General features: G+C 41.5%; 1 protein-coding gene across 2 annotated transcripts in view; it reads left to right on the top strand.

Annotated features, from left to right (window-relative positions):
* The window catches only part of LOC101443045 (histone-arginine methyltransferase CARM1-like), a 303,051-nt gene that overhangs the window by 180,613 nt on the left and 107,620 nt on the right, over positions 1-14,818 (top strand). For both annotated transcript variants that reach the window (XM_058301776.2, XM_071216706.1), the window contains exons 3-4: positions 2,188-2,294; positions 3,282-3,386. In XM_058301776.2, coding sequence (XP_058157759.1) covers positions 2,188-2,294; positions 3,282-3,386 — 212 coding nt within the window. The remainder of the gene's footprint in view (positions 1-2,187; positions 2,295-3,281; positions 3,387-14,818) is intronic.

Genomic DNA, 14,818 nt, shown 5'->3' with positions numbered 1-14,818 from the left:
GTTAAATTATGGCACATCCATAAAAGTCAAGAACATCTATCCATTCATGGTGAGATGAAGGAAACTAATTAATGACCTGGAAAGTTATTCATAGTACCTTAAATAAAAAGAACTGGCTACAAAACAATATGATGAAATTTTGCAAGTAAGAGGAGTTTGTACACACACAAACACACAAAGACCAAAAGAACATGTACCAAAATGTTAATGATTAATTGCATGAATAGTGGGATTCCATGTGATTTTTATCTTTTTGATTTGTTGAATTTTCTAAATTTTATGTACTCTTCATGTGCTGATTTTATAGTTATTTTAAGATCACTTATTTACAGAATTTCCTTTATAAGGATCTAATTGCAAAAGATACAGATTTTGACAGAAAATTTTAAAATGAAGATGAATATTTAACCAAAGTCCTATTCTGTTGTCATAAAAGAGAGATCCATGTAGAAATGCCACCTAGATGAAGGCTTATATACTGGGATGAGCCCTTTAAAGTGGGTGAAATATTCATTGTTCAGAATATATTGTAAATCTAAATCCTGATTTATATTTCCTCTAAAAATTCATCTCTTTATCTAAGTCCAAGTTTCCTTGGAATAGATTGCATTCCTTTGAGGAGGAGGGCCTGTGCTTTGGTATGTTTACCTATTTTTCCTCCAGTGAGATCTTTTCAACCTATTTATCCTCACATGGGATGGTCCCAAGCCCTCACAGGGCAGCCTCACCAACTGTAAAGGGTTTCACCAAGTTGATTAGTCATTTCTCCAAATATATTGGGTTTACAGTTCAGACCTATTTATTGAGTGGCTGCTACATTAGTTCTACATTTTGGAGAATAGAGATGAACAAGACTAGAACCCCTCAACCATGCACTAAAAAAATTAAATTTAGGTAGTGAGATGGATACCTAAAAAAACTGACAAATTCAGTTAAACCTGAAACACATTGGTAAACTGAGAGCATGAGATTAGAGCAAAGGTTCTCACCTAACCCTGGCTACACATGAGAATTAACCCTGGAGACTTTTGGAAAAAGGAGATACCTTGCCCCCATCCCCAGAAAGTTGAATTACAAGGTGAGGTCCAACAGACACAATTAAAAAATAAAATATATGGCCATGTGGTGAGACCCACTGATTGGAGCAACTATTTCTGCCTGGGAGTGTCCCAGAATTCAGCAGTGAGGAAATGCTAGTTGAGCTGAATCTTGGGGAATGAATAGATGTTTGAAGTCAAAGCAGAAGTAGTGGTTCTGAAGTCAAGAAGCCAGACCAGTACCAAGATGATCAGGGCATTTGTACGTGGTTAACATGGTGGGAACATGATGAATGAGTGCAGGAAGAGAGGGCTTAGAGGGTACGTGCGCAGGGGCAGCAGAACATGAAAAGCTGAAACCCAAACGTGAGGAGCTGGAGCACCTTCTGAGAAAGAGTGTGTGCACATGAAGGTCCAACAGCGGTCCGCAGGGAGCAACCTGGTTACCACAGCAGTGGTGGAGAAGGAAGAGGCCACAGGCAGGGAGACTATTTGGGCAGGACCTGAGAGACATTTCTGTGTAGAAGTCCCTGAATTTACTAACTATGTGTATGGTGTTATTTATCAGTAACGTCACCCGTTGGGGTTTTCAACCCCCCACTTCTCTATTTTTTCCTTAAATCATAGAAAGCATTTCCTTCTTTTCATATATCCCCAGTTACTTTACCTTATCTCTTAAATCTAGAGAGTGTTAAATGTGAAAAGAAAGTGCTATTAGGATGATAAAATGAGATTATATATGTAAATATATGTATGCATGCATACTCATTTTATCTATATTTTAATTAAATATATATTTACCTTCTCATCAGCAATCACCTTTCCCAAGGCACATTCTATGCATGTCTGTGAGCTTTGTGAGTGCAGCGTCAGGATAATTACATGAGTCCACTGTCTGCCTGTGTTCCATTATGCTCTCTCACTTGACATTTCCAAATGCAAATATGTCTGACAAGTGTAAATAAGGGTGTCACACCTCTGAGTGGTACCCATTTCCATTTTGCCATTTCTTCTCATGCCTTTGTTCAAGGAAAAACATGCCATTTTGGTCTCCTAATATTTTCCTAGTTGAAATATTTTTAAGAATGCTTTGGTGAGTTCTTTTATGCCTTCCCAGATGTACATGTGGATCTGTTTCTTCTCCTTGCAGAATTCAGTGCATTTTCAAATACCTTGAAAAGATGTCAGAATCAGAAAAAGGACTACTCAGTGTTCAGCCAGCGGACTGAAGAGGCCTCAGCTGCACAATACTTCCAGGTCAGGAAGTGGCCCTAAGGAGAAATTTCCTTGTTTCAAACTGACACACGCCCTATCCCAATCTGCTGGATTAGAAACCCTGTAGGAGAGCCCAGCTATCTGGGTTTTAACAAGCCCTCCAGATGACTCTAATGTACACTAAAGTTTGTGTTCCACCCTCTGTTTCCTGGCCACCACCCATCTCAGAATGTAATAAACGGGGCTGGGGTAAGGATGAGGTGCACACACTGAGAGTGAGTTGCTCCTCAGGTTTGGCACCCAATGTTCCTCTCTTGCCTCACTCTACTCCCAACCTTGCTAAGAAGGGCCTGGAATGGAATTCTCATCTAGCCTGTCATCAGGACTTGGGCAAGTTGCTGTATCTTCTGAACCTCAGTTTTTTTCAGCAAGGAATGTAACACATCTAATTGTGGTGATTTAGCTTTCTTAGATAATGTACGAGAAGCATATAGCATGGATCGTGGCCCATAGGAAACTTTACCAAATGATGGTGATGATAATGATGCTATTTCTTATTAACTGTGGTTGCTCATGGATTTAAACGCACCACATCACCCAACTGACTTGCCTGTTTCTATTGGGATAACCACCACCTCTACCTGCTGGCAAACCCACTCCATGCCCAGGATTTAGCAAAGTTTTGTTTTCTTCTTAAGCCTGATGGGCTTGTCAGGGCAGACCCTCTCTTTGGCCTTGGCTCTTTCCTCTCTGGATCCTATTAGTCTTGATCTGTCCTTGCTCATAGCCTTTTGCTTTGGCAGTGGACCCTGGGCACCCACCCTGTCTGTATCCCAACCTGAATCAGCTATAAGGACTCGCAGTCAGAAGATTGGGCCATGGTGGGCACATTACTGTGTCTCTCAGAGCCTCAGCTTTCCTGTGTGTTAAATACGTTACCTGCCTGACCAAGGTAGCTGTAAGCACCAGATGCTCATAAAGATGCTGCTTGGTGGGTTCTTTATGCTCGCTCTCCTCTTTCCCTTTCAGTTTTACGGCTGCATTTCCCAGCAGCAGAACATGATGCAGGATTTTGTGAGGACAGCCACTTACCACAGAGCCATCCTTCAGAACCACATTGACTTTAAAGACAAGGTAATGCTGGCAGCAATTAATTAATCTCACACCATTTTAAAAAGCTTTGTGAGGACCCAGAGTCAAAATTAAGCTTTGCACACCAGGAACTCAAAAGACAGGCACTCTGTCTGGATGCATAGAACAGGTCAAGAACTTTATTGCTACGTAATGAGTAGCTCTTCCTGAGACACCCTACTTCCAATTTCTTCTTAGACTTGACAAGTGCATACATTTAACACCTACAAAAAATGGATATGAATGATTGCTAATACATTTTTACCACGGCGGTCCGTTATTCTCCTACCTGTTAAATAGCTGAAGTGTTCAAAATACTCTGCAGCTCATCTCAGAGGCAAGAGTACTGGTCAGGAGACTCCTCAGTCCTGGGATCTGGTTTCATATTTCCCCCTTAACTAGCTATGTGATCTTAGGCAAAACACTAAACTTCTCTGAGCCTCACAGTCTATTCTACCCCTTACCTCTGTGCTGGCCTTGTGACTTGCTTTAACTAATATATTGTGACCGAGGTGAGAGTTTATGTGTTCCAGAGCCCAGGCCTTAATGGGCCTTGTGATTTCTGCTCTAACCCTATTGCTGAGACTGCTATCCCATGAGGAAGTTCAGGCTAGCTTTCGGAGGACGAGAAGACACGGGGAGGAACACTGATGCATCCAGCCAACAGCCAGCACCAACTGCTACATCTTTGACCTGCCAGCGCAGCCAACTGTCTGGCTGAATGCCAGAGTATGAATGAATCCAGGCAAGGCTAGCAGAGAAACTGCCCAGCCATCTCACAGAATTGTGAGAAATAAGTCATTTCTGGTTTAAACCACTATATTTTGAAGTGTTTTGTTACACAGCACTAATTAATTGAAACAGAACGAAAGATGCATGATAAAGTAGTGTTAGATAGGCCTCTAGCTAGAAGTTGATTTGCCCATGGCTTTCTTTATCATTTACGTTTTGCTATTAAGGCCATTTTTCAAATGTAAAAATTTCCATTTGGCTTCTTTTTATGTCATGTTTCTTTGCTGAGACTCTCTATTGTTCTTTTAGTTTCAGGGGTTTTAATGATTGCTCATTGGAACCCTTTTTTTTTAAAGTATATTTTTTATTTATTTTTAAAAGATACTTAGATTACATAAAATGTTACATAAAAAATATATAAGGGATTCCCATGTGCCCCACTCCCCACACCTCCTACCCTTCCCCACATTAACAACTTCTTTCCTTACTGTGGTACATTCATTGCAATTGATGAACACATTTTGGAGCATTGCCTCTAAGCATGGATTATACCTTACATTGTAGTTGACACTGTCTCCCACTCAATTCTGTAGGTTATGGCAGGACATATAATGGTCTATATCTGTCATTGCAATGTCATTCAGGACAATTCCAAGTCCTAAAAATGCCCCCATGTTGCACTTCTTTTTCCCTCTCCCTGACTGCAGCACCTGGTTGGAGCTTTTTGATAAAAACTTTTTTCAGATGGTTCTAATATATGTTATTAGCATCTGTTGATTGTCTTTTTTCCCATCAGAATTGAGATTTTCCAGCCTCTTCATATGCTGAGAAGTTTTTTTATTTTATCCTGAATATTTTTAATATTATGTAATGAGACTGTAGAGTTTGTTTAAATTCTATGGAGAATAGTAGGCCATTGATCTGATAGCGTTCAGGTTGCAAGTTTCAACCCACCAGTGGTCTTCTGATGACGGCAGTTCCTATATCAGTTCTGGTTTCAAAGACTCTGCAGTGATATTTGTATTTGCCCCCCAACCTCCCCACCCTGTGCATATGTGCTACCCAGTGGTCAGTCTGGCACCTGCTAATTAAGATCATATCTGTGCATGTACAGGTTGAATGTGAGTCCAGAAATTAATTTTTAAAAAACTCAATGGGGTTACTTTCCCAAGCTCCTCCCTCTAGAGCCACTATCTCTTGAATACTTTCTAGTTCCCTGGCCCTCCACTTTTCCACCTGTGGCCAAAAAATTCACAAATCTACAACTTTTCTGCACATTGGCCAAGGAGAGAGAGGACAGAGAGAGAAAGAAAACCAGACAATGGGCTTAGCCCAGGTCTTTGAGAACAGTAGCTCCACCGAATAGAGAGGTAGCTTCCTCTCCCTCAGAGTTGTGCCTCATTCTAGCTACATTGTGACCACAAGATTGCCTGGGGCTGGAGCGTGGAAGAAAGGAGGCAAGAAAAGAAAAGAGAAAAGGGGAGAAGAAAAAGGAAGACAGAGGATTTCCATGTTGTCTCTGAACATTTGGCTCTCCCTTTCCCCCTGCTAGAGCCAGAACTAAAGAGTGCCTCCTGAAGCTCTTCCGTCCCCAGTCCACCCTGCTGCAATTTACTTCTGGGAGTCCTCAAATAGCTGCTCCATGCATTTTCTCCAGTGTATTCAGTATGAGAGACAGTGAGGTGGGGTTACTCCTACTTACCCAGGGCTTTCTAAAAACCAGATCCAGGCACTGTGTTGGGTGAGAGTAAGGGGTAAGAGCGACAAGGCTAGACCTGAAGCGTGGATGTCTCAAGGTGCCCAGGAGCCTTGTTTGACAGTGAGTCATGTTTGGTTAATAATTGTAAAGTAAACATTCCTAATGGCACCATCTGGTAATGATAGGCAGGTAGGATGAGGGTGGAAAGGAACAGCTGGTTTCTCTTGACATCTTATTGGGCCTTCAAAGATGTGAGTAAGCAGTCTTGTTGACTTAAGGTAGGTTTCTTTCCAATTAAGAAAAAAAATCAGCCCTGAACCATCGATTGGTGACTGTTTCTTCATAGTTTGAGGACATTTTCTGGAAGTATAGTTTAATTTAGGGAAATTTCTCTCCTTCAGTGGGGGTTTACTGTTTGTTTTCGTTTTTTTATGAATTCTTTTTTTTTTTAGCAAAATTTTTAATTGTCTTTCTTTTTAAAAGATACATAGATCACACAAAAAGTTACGTTAAAAAATATAAGAGGTTCCCATATACCCCACTCCCTACCCCCACCCCTCCCACATCAACAACCTCTTTCATCAGTGTCGCACATTCACTGCATTTGGTGAATATATTTTGGAGCTCTGCTACATGGTATGGATTATAGTTTATGTTGTAGTTTACACTCTCCCCCAGTCCATTCAGTGGGTTATGGCAGGATATATAATGTCCAGCATCTGTCCCTGCTATATCATTAAGGACAACTCCAAGTCCTGAAAATGTGGGGGCTTACTTTTAATCAATGATCTACTTTCTATATTATCTATAATCTATTTTTTTAATTTTGATTATAGCTTCCAAAAAGCAGTTCCCAAACTACTTTTCATACTAATGATTTGCAGGTGATACTTGCACAGAATTTTCATATGGATTCTGTCATTTGATCATTTCATTTGTATAACTTTTGATCTATAAAAATGAAGCTATTGGACCAGATAATTTTTTAAGGTCATTTTCAGCTCTATTCCCAGTTGAGTGTACAAAATACCCTTTTCCTGCAAGCCTGAAATGGGTTTATATGCCAAAGAAATAAAATAGGCATCCATCTGTTGGGGCTTATGAAGGTGATAATTAATCACATGGTTGATAATTAATTATATCCCTTTCCCCTCTGAGTTCTGAACCAATTTAGAAATAGACACAGATGTCAGGTAGAAATCACAATATCAGCTTTATTGTTGGGAAGGCTGATTGAAGAACAGGGCTTGGATCCGTGCCCAAATAACTCTTCCTACTCCTTCTTTCCCTAAACTGAACTTTTCTACCCATTTGTGTGCTGAAAACTGCTCTCCCCAGACAAGTCCAAAGCCTGCTTCCCACGAGCACATCCTTGAGTGGGAAGGTTGGCTTCTTCCAGGTGCCTGGACTATGTTTACTCCATCTTATTTCCCAGTGTTACCAGTCAGATGGGTCATACCTGCCACAGGCAGGAAAGAAGAAGCAATGACCACTCTTAGCTCCGGAGTTACCCTCTCTTGAAAGTCAATATCCTTTCCCCTCTGGTTTCAGGGACCTCCTTAATTTCAGACAAACTAAAATGGTTGGTCACTTTAATTCCTCAGCTCCATAAGTATAAAATCTTTTTACTTCTTTTTTGTTTGCTTTCATTTTACTGGAGACCATTCTAGGATAACTCCTGTGAGTCTGTGGAGGAAGCAACCTTTGCCCTAAACCCTTATTTTCTTTCTTGTTAAAATTGATTACCCAAAAGGTGAAGTGTTTAGAATGAAAACTGCCAATGGCTATTATTTATTGAAGTACTTAGTACATGTTAGCACCATGCTTAGGACTTCCATGCATTATTTCCTTTAATCTTCCTTGTAATTTCATGAGATAATTACTATTATTATTGCCATTTTAGAGATGAGAGAACTATAGTCTGAGACGTTTAATATTTTACCTGATTTTATACAGCTAGTAAATAGGTCAGGATTTGAACCCAGGTTGTCTTTCTTTAGCATCCTTTAAGTGAGTTTGAATTCAAGTATTTTTGGGGTTGACCAAAGATCTGACCACTAGAAGGCACTAACACACAAGTGCTTTTTTGGGGGGCATCACTTTGACAGGTTTGCATGAGAGGGGGAGGCCCTTACAGAAGACCTTCCAGAAGCCAGCACACAAAAGAGCCACCGTAACAAGGAATGGAAGATCCCAGACTCATGGTAGAGAGGAGGAGAAAGGAAGAGTGTGCTTCAGTATCTAGGCAATGGTGCTGAGTCAGCACAGCAGGGAGCCTCGGGAGACCACCAAGGGGCTGAAGTGACTTGAGGTCTTATAAGTGCAGGGTCTTATCAACTGAGTATAGATGCTGGGTGAAGTTGTGTGGGGGATGCAGAGCAGGCTAAGTCTATGGCTAAAAATGGCTTATGTAGGCTATTTTAGATAAAACAATAAGATGATGTAGGAATTTGGGTTTGGCACCTTTGGACTCTTAACAGACCCAGGCTACTCTGAAGAAGTAAACAACACACAGGGCCACTACATAGAGGCTATCTTTGGCTCATTTACGTTGCAAATCTACAGACCTTACCCCTGAAAGGCATTGCCTGTGACCGGAATGGCTGAAATGGCTAAGGGAAACTTGTTTCTCCGAGCCTGAGGATGTGGTAAAAACATTTTGGTTGCGTGACTGTGACCGGGCATGCAAGAAGCAGCGTTACACAGTGGATGTGTTCATGAGCCCGAGAGCTACATTCAAATCCCAGTTCAGTGGCTTTACCGTGAACCTCCTGCAGACCATCTGCTTGTTCTTCTGGAGACCCTGTGCATGTTATCCACTGCCTCTGGGCTTCGTTTTCCTCAACTCTCAGATTAAGAGTGGGGTCATGATAAGAGCAGCAGCTACTTCCTAGAGTCCTTGCTAGGTCAGGATGATACAAGGCGCATGAAGTGCCTATGAAATAAACTCAGAAGTAGTTGTAAGTGTCACAGCTATTGATGGCCTTGGAGATAGTGCTGTCGTTTCCACCTCTGCTGTAATTTTAGATCTTTCAAACCTTGATTTTTCATTCTGCCTTCTCCATGCAGTTTTAATGAAAATCCTTTCTTGGCCCGAGCACTGCTGGCTGAGAACTCCATTTGGAATCCATCCAGGAAACTGCCCCTGCTGGAGCCCACCCCATCTCCCCTCCTTGGAGTTTCTGTTAATTGCCATCTGGCTATTTTTAGTCTCTTCAAGTGTGTGCTGGGTACAAGCAGGGAAGGTCCATCCTGCTGAGGGTGCGGGGCTGCCTGAGCTGTGGGGCTTTAATTTGGATATGTTTTGACACTTCATTTGTCAGGGCACCAGTTGCTGGAAACTTGTGAGAGTAAGCAGGAGCTGAGAGCTGATTATTTTTTTAAATCAGCGTTTCCACAGAAGAGAGACTCCCCAGTCATAACAGCTGCTTAGTGCATCCAAATGTGATGTTGGCTTAGGCAGAAGGGATTGGGGGAGTGGAAGGCTTTAAAAAAAACATAAATAACAACAAACATGCACAGCAACATGTTCAGATTGTCAGCTGATATTCAGATTTGCAGAGCCTGAGCTTCAGGTTCCTCATACGCGAATTTTCTTTGGTGTAAGCTTCTCATCAGTTTGGTCAAAGGCCCTTGAGTCTGCCTCTAATCCTGCTGGAAGGAAGAGCTCCTCCCACTTGAAAACACTGTGCACCCTGGGTTAATGGGGCACACTAATCATTGGCTAGAAGAAATGCTTCAACCCTGACTGCTGCCTAGTCCTGTCTGTGTGAGAGGAAACAGCTCTTGCTTCCTTACATTTCTTCTAACCTTTCACTTCTTGTTATGCTACAGTCATAGCTGGAACACTAACTATAACTGATATTGTCACCACCACCACCCCAACCCTCTACTTCTTACTTTGAGTATCGTCCATACATTGGTGACAGCAGAATCCTTGTTTGGTGACATTAGCGAAGTGCAGCTTTCAAGGAGAGCCAAGAAGATGGTGAATAAGCAAAGACTACAAACTATTTTTAGGGCATGTGGGAAAGAAGAAGCGGGGACTTTAGGATATAGTGGCAATAGGTGGATTTCTCATCAAATTATCTGCTTTAAAACCCATCTCTGCCCCTTACATATGTGGCATGAGACCTTAGTCTTTTCGAGGTTAATTGGGGCCAAGAACACTTAACCAAATAGTTGCTCTAAGAATTTAGGAGGTACAGAGTGCCATGGACATAACTGGGGAGTCTAAATAAGTAAATCATCAGAGCTTCAAAGATATGGCTTACCGTGGCTTGTGAGTCAGGATAGAATAAGTTATGCTGCTGTAACAATCAAGTCTCAGTAGTTTAACCCAGCAGGGCTTTATTTCTCACTCACATATAAAGCAGGGCCTCTGCTTTGTATCATTCTCACTGTGGGACCCAGGCTGATGGAACATCCTCCAGGTGAAACATTACTAGATTGTGTTGCAAAAGGAAGGAGAAAATGGAAAATCATATACTTAGTTCTTAAATCTTCCACCTGGAAGTAACCCTGTGGCATTCTAAAATTCTTTTATGTATCCCCAAAGAGAAAGATTGTTTTCTGTGAATATGAGACCCTTCTGAATGGACTATGTCAATGAGGTATGACTCAGGTTGAGTCTCCATCCTATGCTGGATCTGATATAAATGGAGACAGGCGCTATGCCTGGTTGCCCTCAGCTGGGCTCTGGGAGATGGTAGATGCCGGAGGGGACCAGAGACCAAGGCAGAGCTCTGCAGCCATCTTGCTTCACCATGTGGCAGCTGACTTTGGTGAGAAGGGGTCTCTGCTGATGATTTAGGTATTTCATGGCCTTGGAACTGTAAGCTTTTACCCCAAATAAATCCCCATTATAAAAGCCAGCACATTTCTGGTACTTTGCATCAGCAGCCCTGTGGCAAACTAAAACAGACTCTTATTACTCTGATTATATTACATAGTCAAGCAAGTCATATGATCACTCCTAACTCCAAGAGCACAGGGGAGCACAATTCTACCATGTGCTCACAAGGAGAACCAGAAATATTTGGTAAACAGCACCAGTGACTATCACAGCAGATGGCACTTTTGCAAACTCATTAGAGGGGCTAGTTGCTAAGGTGATGTTTTCACTGTGCATGGGAGGGTACAAGGAAGTAAAGAAGGGATTTGAAGGGGTACTCTTTCACTTACTTAGTTTTACTGGTTAACTAACCATTAACTTACACCTGGTGGATTGAATGCCAGGCATTTTAGGAAGTTCCTAGGATTGAGTTTCTAAAACATCTAATGCCCCTCCTGCCATCAAGGGCCAACTTGGGACCAGCTTTTGACTTTGCTAAAGACTTATATAGAGGACCCTGGGCAACAGTGACTTCTAAAGTAGATGACTATTTTAATATCCACTTCCTAGAATGAGACTATAAGTAGATAAAGAAGACAAGATCAGTAAGAGGCAGTTAAATTGGGCAAAGCAATCAATTAAAAAGCAGTTCAAAGTAGTGCACCTGGGGATGTAATGAATAAGGCATGACCTTTTCCAGCACTGAACCAGGCATTTGGCTTGGATGAACTTGGAGCATTTACCTAAATCCTCTCTTCCTTTCATTTCCCAGTGAAGTCTGAGATATTGACACAGTCACTCAGCTCAGAGCGGTGGCTTTGGTTTAGGATTTAGACATTCTTAGAAATGCTGAAAAATGATCATGGAAAATTGTCAATTAATCCTGTTGAATTTCCTATAATTACCATTGATTTCCTAGCCTGCATTCCCTAAATCACACAGCATGAGGCAAGGGCTTCCGTGCTAATGGGGTAATACGTTATGAGAGAGTGCAGTCTCGTGAAAGCTGCAGTAAGAGAAAGGGGAGTGAGGCAGGGCAGGAGGGAGAGCGAATACAAGGAAGGACAGTTCTGAGCTGGCCATAGCTTTTTTGCAAAACTGATTTCTGTGTCACAGGGCATCTTCAAAGAGACATGAAGCCACTACATCTTCATGTAGTTCATCCAGGGGGAGGAAAGGAGAACAATTTATCCATGAACTACCATCTCCCATTGGTCCACGTAAGCTGAGTTAAGAGTTAGGGTCTTCTCATATTTTTTGAAATGTAACATTTGAAAGAAAATAAAGGAAAAAAAAAGTTAAAAAAGAGTTGGGGTCTTAACCTCCTAGCACGTCGGGGCACCAAGTGGGCCCCAAAGTGCTTGCTTCATGCCTCAGCAGAGCAAGGAAGCTGTGGTAGGAGGCAAAGCACAGTAAGTAAGTGGCCTGAGTGAGGAGTGCACTGTTTTGTTTTGCCCACAAGCAATATGAGGAACTAGAAGTCACTGGATACTAACTGAGCATTTCTGAAACCCTTCCATTCCTCTCTGTCCCCACAGCTAATTCTTAGTTCTTGTTATTGTATCTCTCCTGGATTATTGCAAAGGTCTCTCAACTAGTTCCACTGCCTGTAACTGCCAAGGTGTCTTTGGCTTCAAATAGAAGAAAATCTAAGCTCAAATTAGCTGTAACAGGAAGGAAACTCATCATCATCTCATATGGAAAAAAAAGGCAATGAGAGTGTATCTCCAGGGTGTTTTAATCCAATCATTCTGGGCATCACATCTAAATTTAACCATGCCCAGGAAAGAAGAGGCTTTTTTCTAGTATGTCTCTCTTAGAATGGGAGAAATCTTTCCCAGTACCCCCTACAGATTTCCCCACAGGTTTCATTAACAAAATTGTACCACATGCCCAAGCTTAAACCCATCACTGGCAAGAAGTTTGTGTATGTGTGTGTGTGTGTGTGTTTTAGTTAGTTTCCAGTGTCCCTAACTTTTCTTACTTGTAAAAATGGAAAGTTATCTATAATTTTTTGCAGCAAGGTTTAAAAGAAGAAATACAACACCTACTTATAGAGAAATATAGACATATATTGTATATCCATATATCGGAGACAGACCTTCAACTATATATCCACCGCTGAAAATAGGTTTTATGGCTTTCAACTATAAAAATGTTAGTGTTTAGGCTTTGACTTTATTTTCAAATAAGTTTAGATTACAGAAAAGTTACATCAAAAAGACAGGGGATTCCCAAATACCTCACCCTTCCCTCTATCACATTTTCCCCTATTAATAATATCTTACATTAGTGTGGTTCATTTGTTACAATTCAATATTTGTTCAAAATATTGAAGCATTGCTACTAACCATGGTCTATAGTTTACATTTTGGTTTACATTTTGCGCTGTATGATTTTATAGGTTTCGACAAAATGTGTAATGGCCTGTGGCCACCATTGCAATATCATGCAAAACAATTCCAGTGCCCTAAGATTACCCTATTTCTTCTTATTCTTCCCTCCCCAGAGAACCTCTGGTGACCACTGCCTTTATATCAGTGTTACAAGTTCTTCCATTACTAGAATAGTAATAAGTTTACTGTAGTCCATAGTAACACTCCCCCCTTATGTTTGTTCATTCTTCAATCTTGAGTATTTGGGGATGGTGATACCTTCTCTACTTCTGATTGAGAGGGGATTAGATCTTATGGGGCAGATGGAAGAAACTGTTTTGCTTGCAGTTGTAGATTCCCTTTGCTTTTTGGAATGGGCATTGTTGATCATCATCCTTTTAGTTGTCCTGGGTGAGTCCAGGGACCTGGAGAGTGGGTGTTGGCTGCAACTCTGCTGAGATTAGGGCTCAACCAGCATAGGAACAAAATGAATATTTAAGTCTCTGGGACACATATTTAATGGGTATAGTGCTAATTATAGGTTAAAATAAAAGGGGTAGAAGAATCATGTAGGGACATTTTTTAAAATTTTTTTAATTATCTTTTTTTAAAGTTACTAGATCTCACAAAATGTTACTTTAAAAAACATAAGAGGTTCCCATATACCCCACACGCCACCCCAATCCTACTCCTCTTACATCAACAACCTCTTTTGTCATTGTGATACATTCATTGCATTTGGTGAATCCGTTTTGGAGCACTGCAGCACCACATGGATAATAGTTTACATTCTCTCCCAGTCCATTCTGTGGGTTATGGCAATATGGCAGTATTTATAATCCAGCATCTGTCCCTGCAATATCTTTTAGGACAATTTCAAGTCCGAAAATGCCCCCACATCACATCTCTTCTTCCCTCTCCCTGCCCTCAGCAACTACCATGGCCACTTTCTCCACATCAATGCTACAATTTCTTCCATTACTAGTCACAATAGTTCTATAGTAGAATATCAGTAAGTCCACTCTGATCCATATTTATTCCTCCATCCTGTGGACACTGGGATGGTGATGTCCACTCCACCTCTATATTGAGAGGGGGCTTAGATCCCACATGGCTGATGGATGGGATTCTCCTGCTTGCAGTTGTAGGCTCTCTCAGTTCCATGGTATGGTGGATGACCATCTTCACCTCCCTGTTAGCTGACCTGGGTAAGTCCAATAAACCAGAGAGTAGGAGTTGCAACTCTGTGAGGCTCAGGGCCCAGCTGGCACATGTCTGTATAGGGAAATTATAAATGATTCTGTGACACTGGGGAAATAGGTTGTCATATAATCCAAGGTAAGGCCCACTGACAGGGTGCTGATTTCATGGGGTTGTGTGCCTTGTCTATAGTGCTGGGATAGCTCTAAAGCCTTGGGAGCTCCCTGTTGAGGCTTTGTTTGCTGTGGCAGTTAGTGAGAGTCACCTGAGATGTGCATAAGCATAACCTCTGGAATGACCTCCTGACACTTTGAAACCAAGTGGTTAAGGCAATGGACCATGCTTTGAGTTTTTAGAGATAAAGCTAAGCTATGATTGCCTTAGACCAATCTGGAGCAATGCCCTGATATTGGGGAGGGTTAATCATGTGGAAGAGGGTAGATATCTCAATAAAATTGATGTTTTGATAGGAAAAAGGAAGGGAGAAGGGAGATGTTGGTTATGAACCACCAGGGTCTACTTTGCTACTTCTGATCTTGTGGCCCTGTCCAGACATTTTGCTGAATTTCTTTGCTCAGGAAACCACTAGACCACA

Source organism: Dasypus novemcinctus, chromosome 8 (genome assembly GCF_030445035.2).
Source record: "Dasypus novemcinctus isolate mDasNov1 chromosome 8, mDasNov1.1.hap2, whole genome shotgun sequence".
In the NCBI taxonomy this organism is placed as follows: domain Eukaryota; kingdom Metazoa; phylum Chordata; class Mammalia; order Cingulata; family Dasypodidae; genus Dasypus; species Dasypus novemcinctus.
Note: the sequence above shows the minus strand (reverse complement) of the source record. Positions and strands in the feature narration are given on the sequence as shown.